The sequence below is a fragment of the Aspergillus chevalieri genome, chromosome 6, assembly GCF_016861735.1.
Source record: "Aspergillus chevalieri M1 DNA, chromosome 6, nearly complete sequence".
Taxonomy (NCBI): domain Eukaryota; kingdom Fungi; phylum Ascomycota; class Eurotiomycetes; order Eurotiales; family Aspergillaceae; genus Aspergillus; species Aspergillus chevalieri.
In genome coordinates, this window is record NC_057367.1 from 2808602 (window position 1) to 2822334 (window position 13733).

Here is a 13733-nt window from a genome sequence, read left to right on the forward strand (position 1 = left end):
ATCCAGTGCCCAATGACAACAGAATTCCTTCGTCTTATCGAGAACGAATTCTCGGAGTCTGACGGCCACCGTCTTATTCAAAACGTACACCAGCTCGACCTTGGTCAAGACGTGTTAGCAGGTTTGAAGAAAAGAAAAAACTCGGCGAAGAAAAGTCGATTGATAGTAGGCGGTGGGAGGGCAGAATGCATCGCTAACGGACCAACCAGAACTCCGTACAGGAACAGGAATAGCGCGACAGAAGTTTGCATGATTTGCAGAGACGATCCTCACCGCCTGAAAAAAAAGTAGATTTTCGGCGGCATTTTTTCTGGAATTGTCGCCGAAGGAACTGTATCTACGTTGGTTCGTTTCATTTTTGGTCAGATCTTTTTTGTTAGTATTCTTTTGTTGGCAAGCCAATTCTGCTATTCTTCTTTTGATACCCCTTAGTATCCGTTGTCTAGGTAAGCAGCTGGTTTGCGATTTCCCCTCCCCCGCGGATATATTTCGATGCTGACCTTGCGCCGCTTCTTGATCGCAGACCGGATATCTACCTTGTACTTGTCGCTGTTTCTATTCGATTTCTGGATAATCCAACAAACAAAATGGTTGACGCTCCTGAAAGCCCGCAGCCGCAGCAACAAAGTGTGTAGGACGATGGATACCGTTGGGGTTGCTCATCTGGGGCTGATTCCAATGTAAACCTAAAAGTTACATGAGTTGCTGATGTGTCTTAGCTCCTGGAAGGTCTCCCTTCCAAAATGGCGTTAGAACGAACGGTCGTGCTTTCAACTCCCCTAACTGGCGTATGAAGGGAGAAGAAAGCCCCAGCTTGGAGGGTCAGGGTTCTCCTAAGCCCAGGACAAACACCTCCAGACTGGCTTTCAGCAGACCAAGCCCACATGTCCCCCATGCTATTTCCGAGGGCCGACGTCTCTATGTCGGCAATATGCCCTATACTGCCAAGTCTGAGGATGTGGAAGCCCTGTTTACGGCGGCGAAATTTTCCATGTATGAATCTTGACGTGATCTGGTCTTACGAATGATCCCAGACTGAGTGTTTCATAGCGAGCGTATCGACATTGCGATCGATCCTTTCACGGGCCGCAACCCCTCCTACTGCTTCGTCGACCTGCCGACAAAGGAGCTCGCTGATCGGGCAATGGGCCAATTGGACGGCCATGACATGCTTGGTCGGCCTGTCAAGATCAAGCCCGGTGTGGTGAAGTCTCAGCAACAGCGCATGGACGGAGAGAAGAGCTCGCCATTTTCGATCGATCGCTGGAGGAAGAATGAAACTCCCACTTTCGCCAAGGTGAACAGTGACTCCAGCCGTCGTCTGTATGTCGGTGGTCTCCCCAAATTGACCGACCACGAAGCTCTCAGCATCAACATCAACAATTTCTTCAAGGATTTCGAGGTGTATGTACATCTCTTTCCTGTGTCGCACAGAAAGCATTTGAGATACTAACTCTTGTCTCTTCCTTTAGTGAGAACGTTAGCAAGCTGTTTACTCCTCACCCCTCCAAGCGATTTGAACCCGGTGACCACTACTATCTCTTTGTCGACTTCAGCAGCATTCAAGAGGCCCAGGACGCCATGAACACTATGAATGGCAAGGAGGGTCCTTGGGGCGCCAACCTTAGGGTCCAACGGGCCCGGGGAGAGACATGGAGGGACGACAGAAGCAAAATGCCATCTACCCAGACGACTGAGATCCCTGCAACCGACGAAGTTCCCGTTGGGGTATAGAGTACCTTGAGTGATTGCCGATTTTACGCCTACCAACGGTTTTGACGGAATAAAGACAAAAGCAAAAAAAGTTACGGGTCGTCGCTTTTCCAGCAGGGTGGCACTCCTGTGTATTGCTGCAAAAATAACTACAGACATTGCAATCTGGTTTTTGCCAGCCTGCCGAAAGAAATCGTGGGAAAAAACGGTTGCGGTGCTTCGTTAATACCAGGTCTGCAGTTTCGTCCGTGCCTGTCATGCATGACGCTGCAGGTACCTGTGCCCTTGAAGTCAGACGTTGGTCAGCTTCGACTTTCCTCGATTTCATTAGTTTCACAAAGCAGCAACGAAGGAAGACAACGCCAGGTTGAGAGTTTTGGAAATTGGGCATATTTTAACATTTACCATACTCAAAAAAGCGTGATAATAATTAGCGAACACGATAATCTTGCATGCAGATTCATACATGTCAGTTCTGAGCCGAGTATCTCAGTACGTAGTAGTAGTAGTAGTAGTAGTAGTAGTAGTAGTAGTAGTAGTAGTAGTCTTCCCTTCCTTTTGTCCAGTGGACATACCGAGAGTCCATCCATTCCTCCGTAAACTAAAGACCCTGGTCCAATCGGCACCATTCCGATAGTCAATCCAGACAGAACGGTACCAAGTAAATACGGAAGGCGAGAGATTCTCGGCATCATTAACGTAAAAATATGTAAATGAGGGGTTTCTGATGGTCGAGTCCGGGGTTGAGCATCCAGCACTCCATCTCCACGGGCTCGATTTTACCCGAACGAAAAGGGAAAATCACGTGGACCCCAGCGATCTTGGGCATCACCCGATTTGATTGAATTCACTGCATCATCTGCAATTGTCTAATACTTTGTTTGATTGGATTTCTCTCTTTCACTTGTATCTGTTCTCTTTTCTTTTTTATTCCCCTCCGCCTCTCTTATCCCCTCCATTGTCTCTTATCCGGGTCGTGCTTTCCCACGGCATGACGTCTGTGCTGTCCTTTCCCTCTCTTCTTCTTCGCCCTCACCGCATCCACTATCGGGGTCTAGTCCTTTGCTAGAATAATCCCTGAATCGGCTTGTCGTTTCTTCCTCTACAAGTACACCAGCTAAAGACTCCCTAAAGTTGCTAGTTTGAGGCAGCCGGATCTGTCTCGTCCGTCCGGTGGAGCATTTAAACTACGCTCAACACTTCTGAGTCGCTGAACCATCGCCAAAAAAGGTGCATAATCACTCCTGCTAATACGCTCCCCGGTCTTCTCCTATTCTCGGCTTCCTGCGCGATCGGTAAACCCGTCCCCGAAGTCTTGACTGTCTCATCAATACCCGAAGTCAAGAAAGAGGCTCAACAAAAAAGAATCCACCATGTCGTTCAGCAGCACGCGCAGTGAGCGAGGGCACAAGAGTTATTTCGCCAGCGTAAGCGTCCCTTTTTTTTTTTTTTTTGGTTTTTTGCTTTTTCCTATGTTCTCTTCCGACGTTCCTCGTCAGACGATGTTCGATTTACGGCTTATGATCGGGCATGCCTTGTCATTTGCTTCCTCGCGCAAACTGCTGTCACTTCGGGTGGGATCTAATTATTCCCCATGTCTCGTGATCGAGGATGGATCTTCAATTTCCGGCATCCGATTGTCGGAACGCCCAGCCTTGATAAAGCAGTGACAGATGTTTGGCGTGGATTTCCTCGTAGCAAGTTATTATTTTTTTGTTTTGCAGCTTGAAAGAAAGTCTTCTGGAAATGTTATCGAAAGCATACTCACCATCAACAATTTTACAGTCAGATGACACGAAGATCTGTGTTGTCATGGTTGGCCTTCCTGCCAGAGGCAAGAGTCTCATAGCTGGGAAGGCAATGCGGTATCTTGCCTGGGTGGGCATTCCCGCTCGGGTATTTAACGTCGGCAAATATCGTCGGCATAACACACCCCAGCCCTCGGCCAAGTTCTTCGAACCTCACAATGAGGAAGGGGAGAAAATGAGGCGAGCTGCCGCAGAGGCTGCAGTATCCGACATGCTTGCCTGGTTCCGAGAAGATCAAGGTGTCGTTGCCATTCTCGATGCCACCAACTCGACAAGGGAACGACGCCGGTGGATCTACGAGTCCTGCGAGAGGGAGAATGTTGAGACCTTGTTCGTCGAGTCAACATGCGACGATGAGGAGGTCATTATGAACAACATCCTCGAGGTCAAAACCACGTCTCCGGATTACAAGGGTCAGGATCCCGAGATGGCTGCGCTTGATTTCCGCACTCGTATCCGGAACTACGAGCAGGTTTACGAAACCATTGATGAGAACGAGAAGCATTACACCTATGTCAAGCTTATAAATGTCGGCTCCACCGTCATCATCAACCAAATCAAGGACTATTTGTCAAGTCGGTTGGTCTACTATATCCAAAACCTTCATATCAAGCCGCGCTCGATTTGGCTCTCTCGTGTAAGTGATTACCGAAAGGTTGCAAAAGAAAACCATGCTAATCTCGATTTCAGCATGGAGAATCCGAGTACAATCTGGTTGGAAAGATTGGTGGTGATTCCAGCATTTCCGAACGGGGAGAAGCTTACGCCAAAGCCCTCCCTGAACTCATGCGCAAGTCTGGATATCCTCCTAACACCAAGATTGTCATCTGGACTTCGACCTTGAAACGTACGATCCAGACTGCTCGTCACCTGGCAGGCACACCGGGCTTTGGGAAATTGGAATGGAAAGCGCTTGATGAACTTGATTCTGGTGTTTGCGATGGCCTGACCTATAAGGACATTGCTGACCAATACCCCGAGGACTTTGCGGCGCGTGACGAAGACAAATATAACTACCGTTACCGGGGCGGAGAGTCTTACCGTGATGTCGTTATTCGCCTCGAGCCTATCATCATGGAGCTGGAGCGCAGTGAGAACGTCATTATCGTCACTCATCAAGCCGTCCTACGTTGCATCTATGCCTACTTTCTCAATACTCCTCAAGAGCAAAGCCCGTGGATGGAGGTTCCTCTTCACACGTTAATCAAGCTTACTCCTCGTGCGTACGGAACGGAAGAGCAGCGCTTCAAGGCCGACATTCCAGCAGTATCCACCTGGCGTGGCAAGGGTACTTCCGCACACCACCAGGAGTTCCCTGCTGATCAGAAATGATTGAGTTGCTATTCGAGCATGCGGCCCGATACGCTGTGTAATTACATGTGGCTCGACCTTAAACCTGCAGGCTGTACCTCGTCAGTTATTTCATTTCCGAGTGTCGTTCTACTCGTCAGAATACGTTGCATAGATGCCTTCCTGGGTATCTCCATTCATCTACGGCATACCCTACCTCATTCTGACTTAACCTATATCCAGGGTTTCTATAATCGATCAACATCCTTTATCTCTCTACGCTACCTGCTCTCTCCTCTCCCGTGAACGAACACTTTACCTCCTTATCCATCATATTACTTCGGCATTGTATGAAAACCGAGGCGTTTGGAAAATAAGTTTTTCTGAGTTTGGTGGCGTGCCCCTTCAAAATGTCTATATTCCGAAAAGCATACATAAACAAATACCATATTAGTACTTACATTGCATAATATTATTTTCTTATGGATTTCTGCAACAAACTGTAGTCCTTTGCGCGATACGCCTATGACCTCATAGCCCCTATCGATAAACAAGCTGACTAAATTCTGACTAACGCCGTGATAACCAGCGTCCGCCGATCGGGAACGACTGGAAGCAGCGGACAGCAGATTAGCTGCGCTTTTCGGCTTTGATATTCTTGCTGGACATGATTGCATCTTGTGTCTGGAGCGGGTGAACAGGCGCGAGAACAACCGAGGTGCATTGGCACAGCATGTTGTCTGCTTTCACAGCTCGGCCTCTCGTCGAGCTCAAGCAGCGGGACAAGTCCAAGATCGAATCGGTCCTCGCATACGGTGATCGACTACTCGTCGGGCTGAACAATGGCAGTCTGCGAATATACCGGGTAAATGAGATTTCATATGATGAGGAGGGCACCACCGACGCCAACGGCGGGGGACAGCACCATGGAGGAGCCGAAGGAGGAGATACGGTCAAGAACGGCGATGAGGGAGTTAGGCCCGCAACAGCAAGCTCACCTCGGGCGACGACACCAAAGACGAAACCGACCGATCTCCTACGCGAAATCGAAAAGTTCTCCCGGTACAAGATCGAGCAACTGGCCCTGATCAAGGAGGCCAAGCTGCTGGTTTCGTTATCGGGCGGCTACGTGTCGATCCACGACCTGCAGACGTACGAATTGCACGAGCAGCTCACCAAGACGAAAGGCGCGACGACATTTGCGATAACATCGAATATCGTGAATGATCCCGAGACTGGCGTTCCGTCGATTGTGTCTCGGCTTGCGGTCGCTGTTAAGAGAAAGATACTGCTGTGGACATGGCGGGATATGGAGCTGGAGAAGGACACGGCGGAGATGATCCTGGTTAGTGGGATTAAGACGCTTACCTGGATCTCCGGGACGAAGCTGGTAGCTGGTCTTGGGTCGAATTTCGTTATGGTGGATCTTGAGAGTTCGTCAGTCACGGAGCTTGTGGGGCCGGGGAGTATTGGGGGTTTCGGTAGTCAGGAGACTGGGCGGCTGGCTGGCGTTGGGGCTGCTAGTATGAGTTATATTGGGATGAGTGGGATGGGTCCGAAGCCTCTCTGTACAAGACTCAGTGAAGGGCAGATACTGTTGGCTAAGGACATCAACACGCATTTCATTGATATTAATGGCAATTCGTTGGGTCGCAGGCAGATTCCGTGGAGCCATGCACCGTCGGATATCGGGTACACATATCCATTCCTCCTTGCGCTTCATGATGCATCAAAAGGTGTGTTGGAAGTGAGAAATCCGGAGACTCTATCGTTGCTTCAGTCCGTCTCGCTGCCGTCCGCCAATCTCATGCATATCCCCCAGCCTACGATCAGCTTGGCCCATGCCGGAAAAGGGTTCCTAATTGGCAGTGATAGGGTTATATGGAGGATGGAAGCTCTGAGCTACGATACGCAGATCGACACCCTAGTTGAGAAAGGGTATCTAGACGAAGCGATTAGTCTGCTTGTTATGCTCGAAGATGCCCTTCTGAAAGACAAACCCGGCCGGCTACGCCAGATTAAACTCGAGAAGGCCGAAGGTCTGTTCAACGTGAGGAAATATCGAGACGCGATGGACCTATTTACAGAGGTTTCGGCACCCCCCGAGACAGTCATCAGACTCTATCCCAAGTTGATTGCGGGCGATCTTTCCTGTATTGTCGAAGAGGAAGAATCCGAGGATAGCGGATCGGAAGATTCACCCAAGCCGAACGAGGACCAGGATAATGCGACTTCCAAAGATGCTACGAGTCCCACCACGAAACTGACGCATGCTCCATCTATGAGATCTATCCTCCGAACAAGGACTGACGCCTTCGATGATGCGGGTAGCATCCGTAGCAAGCCTGTCGAGGAAGACAAGCGTCTAGAAGGGAAAGATCTCAAACTTGCCGTTCGGGAACTCCAGGCATATCTGGCTGATGTCCGGAGGAGGTTTCAGCGATTTCTGAACCCTGATGGCTCACTCAAAATCCCAGACCCGCCAACCAATGCTGCGGATGATGAGTTTACTGATTCCGTCGTTAAACTGCTCGACTTCTCTCGAGAAGAGCGAGAGGAAGCTTTCGCAGAGAAACTCCGGGACAAGGCAAGACTCGTGGACACGACTCTTTTCCGGGCACACATGTTCGCGACTCCATCCTTGGCCGGCTCCCTTTTCCGTATCGCGAACTTCTGTGACCCAGACGTTGTAATGGAGCGGCTAGAAGAAACCGGCCGCTACAACGACCTCATTGACTTCCTCTATGGCAAAAAGATGCATCGTCAGGCCCTCGAACTCCTACGGAAGTTCGGCCAAGCAGAAACAGAAGACGAATCAGCTCCGCAACTCCATGGGCCCAAGAGATTGGTCGGGTATCTGCAGAACCTGCCTCCAGCGAAGATCGATCTCATTCTCGAGTTTGCGGAGTGGCCGGTGCGAGAGGATCCTGAACTGGGGATGGAGATATTCGTGGCAGATACCGAAAATGCAGAGACATTACCTCGACATCAGGTGCTGGAGTTTCTCGAGAAGATCGATATTACCCTGGCTGTCCAGTACCTCGAGCATGTTATTGGGGAGTTAAATGATACGACACCGGACTTGCACTACAAACTTTTGCTTCTTTACTTGGATCGTCTGAACAAAGGGGAGTTTGTGAGTGACGACGACCGTGTCGAATGGCGGAACAGATTCTTAGAGACGCTCCGATCGAGCTCGCAATATTCACCGGCTAAGATGCTTGATCGGCTGGACCGGAACGGTAAGCGTTTCTTCCATGAATGGAATCGCTGGCTGTTACTGACTGTGCTAGATCCTGAGTTCTTCGAAGCGAGAGCCATCGTGTTTAGCAAGATGGGACAACATAAACAAGCTTTGGAGATCTACGTGTTCAAGCTCGAGGACTACGCCAAAGCAGAAGAGTATGCCAACAATCAATAGTCATTTCGTGATAAGGCTGGCTAACCACTGCAGATACTGTAACCACGTCCACAAGGAAGATACGTCCGCAAAAGAAGCTGCGCCCGAGGGAGAAAAATACGAGGCGAAAGATGAACACTCATCTATCCATCTGACATTACTAGGTCTATATCTCACCCCGCCCTATGGATATAAACCACAATATGGACCCGCGCTCGACATACTCGCAAAGCATGGATCCCGTCTCCCTCCTAGTTCCGCGCTAGAACTCATCCCTGAATCACTACCGGTTAAAGGACTAGAGTTCTACTTTAAAGGTCGGATGCGCGCTGCCAATTCCAAGTTCAATGAGTCCAGAATTGCGGCGAACTTGCAAAAGGCCCAGAATGTAAAGACGCAGGCGCAGTTGTTAGTCGGCGAGGGCATTGAACGGAAGTCCTCGAGGTCGAGGCATGTTACTGTGACAGAGGAGAGGATTTGTGGAATCTGCCACAAGCGGCTTGGAGGGAGTGTGATTAATGTGTTTCCAGAGTAAGTCTTGCTTGTATTGTGCACGCTGATGTCCGCTAACGAATCGCAGTAATACTGTTGTCCATCTCGGATGTGCGAATCGACTGTCCACGACTACCTCATGACAATACTTGCATCTTGATTTTGGACATATGTTGCATTCGTTTCTTGTTTTCTTTCCTTTCTCTTATACTCTCCGTCCGTGATGAGATTCGGGCAGAGCAGCGGATGTTTTTTCTGCGATTTGATACCCCAGGATAGCAATATATCCAAGGTGTTTGTGTGCGCTGGCGTGTTGTTACCGCGAAGGTACACCGTATAGTTGATGATAGAGTCGATATCCCCAATGTCCATATAATAGGAAGACCGGGCAATCTCACAATGCATGACCGTTATGGACCTGTGTAACCTCAAGCATCCTCCTCCACATTCTCCTCTCCGTAGTTTTCTTCCTCCTTGGCTTCTTTCTCCGACTCCTTCCTCCCTTGCGCTTCGGCAGCCTTCTTGTCCTCTTCCATGCGCTCTGTCAGAAACACATTGATTTCATCCTGCAATTTCGGCACCAGCTGTCGCAATTCTCCCAGGTAGGCCACCTTGGACGACGTGTCGGAGGGTACCGGGGTCGAGGAAAGGTCGTGCTGGAAGGTCTGAGTAGAGGGTTGAGGCGAAGTGTAGACGGCACGCAGATGGTTTCCGGTAGAAGTCGACATGGCGATCGATATGAGAGTATTCGATTATTTGTAATGTTTGGTGTTTCTCTCGTTTTTGCGTGCTGGATAGAGAGTGGTGGTGGTGGTGGTGGTAAAAAAGCATCGGGCGGGGTGCGTCGGCGTTTAATGAAAGGGAAACGTTCCAGACGGAGTGCTAAACAGCGATCGATCGGCGTGATGGGCGTATCCTTGGCTACTTCGTCTCCCCAGAACAACAATCATACACTCTTCCAGTCTACAACTACAACAACTACAACAACACACGAAACATGCGCTCCTTAACCCTGTCGCGGTAACACTACTGCAACGTCTCAGCATCATCGTCTCACCCTCTCTCCCTGGTTCTCTCCGCCCCGTTCCACACTTCCACTTCCGCCACTTCGCAATGAACACGCTGCGGTTCTCGGGCTCGCCGGAGCATCCTTCCAGGACAGCCCAGCTTCCCTCCCGTCCCTCCTTCGACGACGAATTGGGCGCCACAGCCTCGTCGGGAAGCGATGCATCTTCACTTGCATCCAACGTGACGACCGTCTCGGCCGTCAATACCAACAACAACAGCACCAGCAACATTCCCGGCACAGCCACCGCGTCCCGACCCCCTCGAACCTCCTCGATAACGACCACCAGCACCACCAGCAGCAATACCTCGTCGACCGCCAACCCCTCTGTGCGACCGGTTGCCAGCATGCCGCAGAATGAGCCGTTGGGTCGCAAGCCCACCACCTTAGGGCGAGAGAGAGCCGAGATCCAACGGCATCGGTCTCGACATCATTCCCAAGGGTTTTTCGAACCGTCGCTCCCGACAGCCTCGTCGACAGATGCTACGCTTTCCGCGTCAAGGATCGCCGCTCAGGCGGCGATGCAGCAGCAACAACAACAGCAGCAGCAGCAGCAGCAGCAGTCGTCTGGCCAACATCCACCGAGACGGCCGCAGGCGATCTCCCAGGAATCGGAAGATAATCTATCGAGGAACAGAAGAACAGGCAGTGACTCGCCTCCTCCCCCGCCGCCCCCGCCGTTACTAGCTGCGCCGAACCTCATACCGGGGCCGTCACATCAGAATGGGCTAGTTGGAGGAAATACAAATGTCGCTACGACGGCGGCCAATGTCGCATTCCCCAGGAGTCCCGGGTTACAGCCTCCGGGGATGCCTGGGGAGCCGGTCCCTGAGAAAGAACAGAAGCAGAAGGGCGAGAAGAAAAAGAGGTTATTCTCGAAGCCTAAGCATATTGGGATTAGTCGGGACAAGGATCCCTTCAAGGATCGGGGTATGCCATCGCCGAGCAAGATGAGCTTTGCTAGTGCCAGTGGGTTGTCGAGGATTGTTAGCACATCGACGCCTGCTTTACCTGATACGCCAGTGTTGCCGTCGAATAACCCGTCAATGTACAATTTGTCGAATGGGTCTGCATCCACGGTTGTACCGGCGGATAAGCCAGCGTCCGGTGAGGAGAAGAAGGACAAGGAGAAGGAGAAGGATAAAGACAAGGAGAAGGACAAGGATAAGGAGAAACATAAGCATCACTTCTTGTCACGACAGAAGCTGAAGCTGAAGGATCGCGTGGACGAACATCGCCATCTGCCCTTGTCGTCGGCATGGAGTAATTCGAAGCCTTCGGATCCGAACGCACCTCAATCGCTCTACTCGTTTGTTCCCCAGTCACCTGGTACTGTCTCTACTACATTCGGTAAGTCAGTCAGTGGCCTAGATATTCTCCATGGAGGACGGGCTCTACGCGAGAAGAAAAAGGAAGAAAAGGCATTGGCGGAATCAGAGCTGGTTGACGGGCTTGTAAATGCAACAGGCAGTAATGGCACTCCCACTGTGTTTCCTGGCCCTTCGTCTCTTGGGAGCTCGACGGGGATTCTTGCAGAAGCTGCTCTCAGAGAGACGCTGCAGGGGTTTGGTTTGAACAACATGACCCCCGAAGATGCATGGGACTTTTTGAAGGCGAAGCTCCTGGTCATCTTTGATGGGGAGGATGTGCGGATTGCGATTGAGGATCTGAACAAATTGGTTCTGATCCACATCCAACGATGTGTGCAAAAACGCACGCCGACTGCGATAATCGACGACTTGCGCGAACTGCTGGATACAGGATTCGCGTCGTTGAACCACAACTTGAGCGGTGTTCCGGATGAGAAGCTGGTTCCTCATCTGGTACAGATATGGATGCTCACGTTCGGCACGATCTTGCCGTTCATCCAAGCGGTCTTTCTTCCTCTGGACCTGGAGTTCAAGGGATGCGGATCTGTAATGAGCTTACGGGAAGCCAACGAGTTCTGGAGCGGGACATCTACAAATGGGTTACCGTTTGGTCCGCCAGGAGGCGCGCTGGAAGTTCGCAACCTCGTCTTGACCGCGTTCCGTGACATGGTGATTATCTGTCGGTACGAGAGCCTGCTCAACACATTCTCCCGATTGAGTCTGGACAGCATGAACCTGGGAAACTCAGGCCTCAGCGTCACAACAACAAAGAGCAGCACCAATAGCGGACGCCCCGGGACAGCAACATCGCTAGACGGAGGATTCGGAAGCTACAGTTCTCAGTCATCGACACTCCTCAACGCCGCCGCCGGCAGCTACTCCTCCGACTCAATGAGCATGAGCGACAACCGCAGCCGCGCAGCATCAAACACATCTTCGAACCCAGACCAGTTAATCTTCCAATCCTTCTCCTCCCCCGCCCCACGACCGACCATAATCCACCGCTCATCCTCCTCAGCACCAGACACCTCCCACCTCATCACCGAGACAGTAGGCCGCATGCTCCAATGCGTCAGCGTGCTCGCCAGCGTGCAAACCGGCGACGAGCCACAGGAACGAATCGAAGTGCTCAGCAAAGCCCTCAAACACAACTGGCTCGGCCGAGGCCGAACAGGACGGGATCGGCGGGGGTTCGTGGGGGCCAAGGTCCGGCCAACCGCCGTGGCAAGGACTAACAGTGATGATTCTACGAAAGATGCGAGACTTGGCGAATTGGGATTGGGCATGCAGGGTCGGCGTCGGGAAATGGTTATTTGATTGTTTTTTTTTTCTTATATTTTGCATTATTTGCGGTTTGTGTTGCGGAATGGAATTTATTTGTTGATACATGGAGATACCTTTTAGCATGAATGGACTGTGGTTCTTGCATTTGACAATCATTCTTCCCAGGGCTAATCAGATCCTGTACAGAGTCTTACAATTACTCTTCATCCTTGACCGCAGCCGCAACACCTCCGTTGACCTTACTCAATTCCTTAAACTTCTTCTGCAGAGTAATAATCGGGTACTTATTACCACTCCTCGCCTCAATTCCCTCAGCAATCCTCTGCCATTTCTCAAGTTCCTGCTTATCTTCAATCTCTCTCTTGAGTTCAAACAGAATCGGACCCTCCACATCCACCTTGTCAGCTCCCAAATCACAACAGGACAACAAGAGAAACAAAAAAAAAAAAAGACATACATCACCCTCCTCAAAACCAATCAAATTCGCCTTAATCCGCGCATACCTCGCCCTCAACCCAGCACCCAGCGTCACCCCCGTGATATCCTCAAGCGCCTTGGTAATTTCAGCCCATGGCTTATTCTCGTCTTTCAGGCGGATGAGCAATTTATCCTCCTCGCTTGCTTCTTCGTAGGTTGTTGGGATGGGGCCGAGGCTGCTGGTTCTTTTGGTAGGGGATTTGGTTTTCGCCTTCTTGCTGGGTGATTCGTGGTGGTCGTCGTCGTCGTGCTGAGACTCGGGCTCGTCGGCGTTGTCCTTGGTTGTGGTTTTGTTGCGAGTGCGCTTGCGAGGGGTCGTGGTTGGGGTGTGATTGGGGTTGAGCGAGGTGTTCTGTTATATAGCGGTCAGTTGATGTGCTTTGGGGAGTTATTAGGGGGTTGGTAGCTTGCTTCATCCTTGTCTTTGACTGGAGTCATGATGGGTTCGTTTGAGTCGATAACTTCTTTTGCGAAAGGTGGGTCTATATTTCTGTCGTTTATGGCTGTGAAAGACATTTTGCTTGAGCAGATCAACTTGGACTATTGTTGTTGTTGTTGTTGTTGTTGTTGTTGTTGTTGTTGTTGTTGTTGTTGTTGTTGTTGTTGTTGGAAGAGCAGAGAAGATGGAGAGAAGCGTATAACACAGGAAATGAATCTGGGAGACAAAGTAAACACAAGAAGTCTACGGTGAATGATGGTAAGCTCCATTATCCTGGACCTGTGGGAATTTTCATTACTTGCTTTTGGTATTGAAAGTGACACCATTAGACTAGAAATAGATATAAACAAGCCTTGATCTCACTCATTTCACGACTTCCATCGACCTACTTGCT

The 13733-nt window shown here is 50.6% G+C and overlaps 6 protein-coding genes across 6 annotated transcripts; 4 read left to right on the top strand and 2 right to left on the bottom strand.

Annotated features, from left to right (window-relative positions):
- Positions 1 to 587: 587 nt before the first annotated feature.
- ACHE_60982S (RNA-binding protein) lies at positions 588 to 1734 on the top strand (the record flags this gene model as incomplete). Its single annotated transcript, XM_043282217.1, has 4 exons — positions 588 to 627; positions 720 to 993; positions 1051 to 1404; positions 1473 to 1734. The coding sequence occupies 4 exons, from the start codon at positions 588 to 590 to the stop codon at positions 1732 to 1734; spliced, it is 930 nt and encodes a 309-aa protein (XP_043139618.1).
- Positions 1735 to 3086: 1352 nt separating this feature from the next.
- FBP26 (bifunctional nucleoside/nucleotide kinase/histidine phosphatase family protein) lies at positions 3087 to 4853 on the top strand (the record flags this gene model as incomplete). Its single annotated transcript, XM_043282218.1, has 3 exons — positions 3087 to 3140; positions 3499 to 4158; positions 4212 to 4853. 3 exons carry the CDS (start codon positions 3087 to 3089, stop codon positions 4851 to 4853), a joined length of 1356 nt encoding a protein of 451 aa, XP_043139619.1.
- Positions 4854 to 5544: 691 nt separating this feature from the next.
- VAM6 (putative vacuolar morphogenesis protein AvaB) lies at positions 5545 to 8846 on the top strand (the record flags this gene model as incomplete). The annotated part of the gene is made up of 4 exons (XM_043282219.1): positions 5545 to 8053; positions 8105 to 8213; positions 8266 to 8742; positions 8792 to 8846. 4 exons carry the CDS (start codon positions 5545 to 5547, stop codon positions 8844 to 8846), a joined length of 3150 nt encoding a protein of 1049 aa, XP_043139620.1.
- A 285-nt stretch (positions 8847 to 9131) lies between these two features.
- Positions 9132 to 9431, bottom strand: ACHE_60985A (uncharacterized protein; the record flags this gene model as incomplete). Its single annotated transcript, XM_043282221.1, has 1 exon — positions 9132 to 9431. One exon carries the CDS (start codon positions 9429 to 9431, stop codon positions 9132 to 9134), a length of 300 nt encoding a protein of 99 aa, XP_043139621.1.
- A 385-nt stretch (positions 9432 to 9816) lies between these two features.
- Positions 9817 to 12456, top strand: ACHE_60986S (uncharacterized protein; the record flags this gene model as incomplete). Its single annotated transcript, XM_043282222.1, has 1 exon — positions 9817 to 12456. The coding sequence occupies one exon, from the start codon at positions 9817 to 9819 to the stop codon at positions 12454 to 12456; it is 2640 nt and encodes an 879-aa protein (XP_043139622.1).
- Positions 12457 to 12619: 163 nt separating this feature from the next.
- Positions 12620 to 13338, bottom strand: ACHE_60987A (uncharacterized protein; the record flags this gene model as incomplete). Its single annotated transcript, XM_043282223.1, has 3 exons — positions 12620 to 12808; positions 12881 to 13252; positions 13330 to 13338. The coding sequence occupies 3 exons, from the start codon at positions 13336 to 13338 to the stop codon at positions 12620 to 12622; spliced, it is 570 nt and encodes a 189-aa protein (XP_043139623.1).
- Positions 13339 to 13733: the final 395 nt, after the last annotated feature.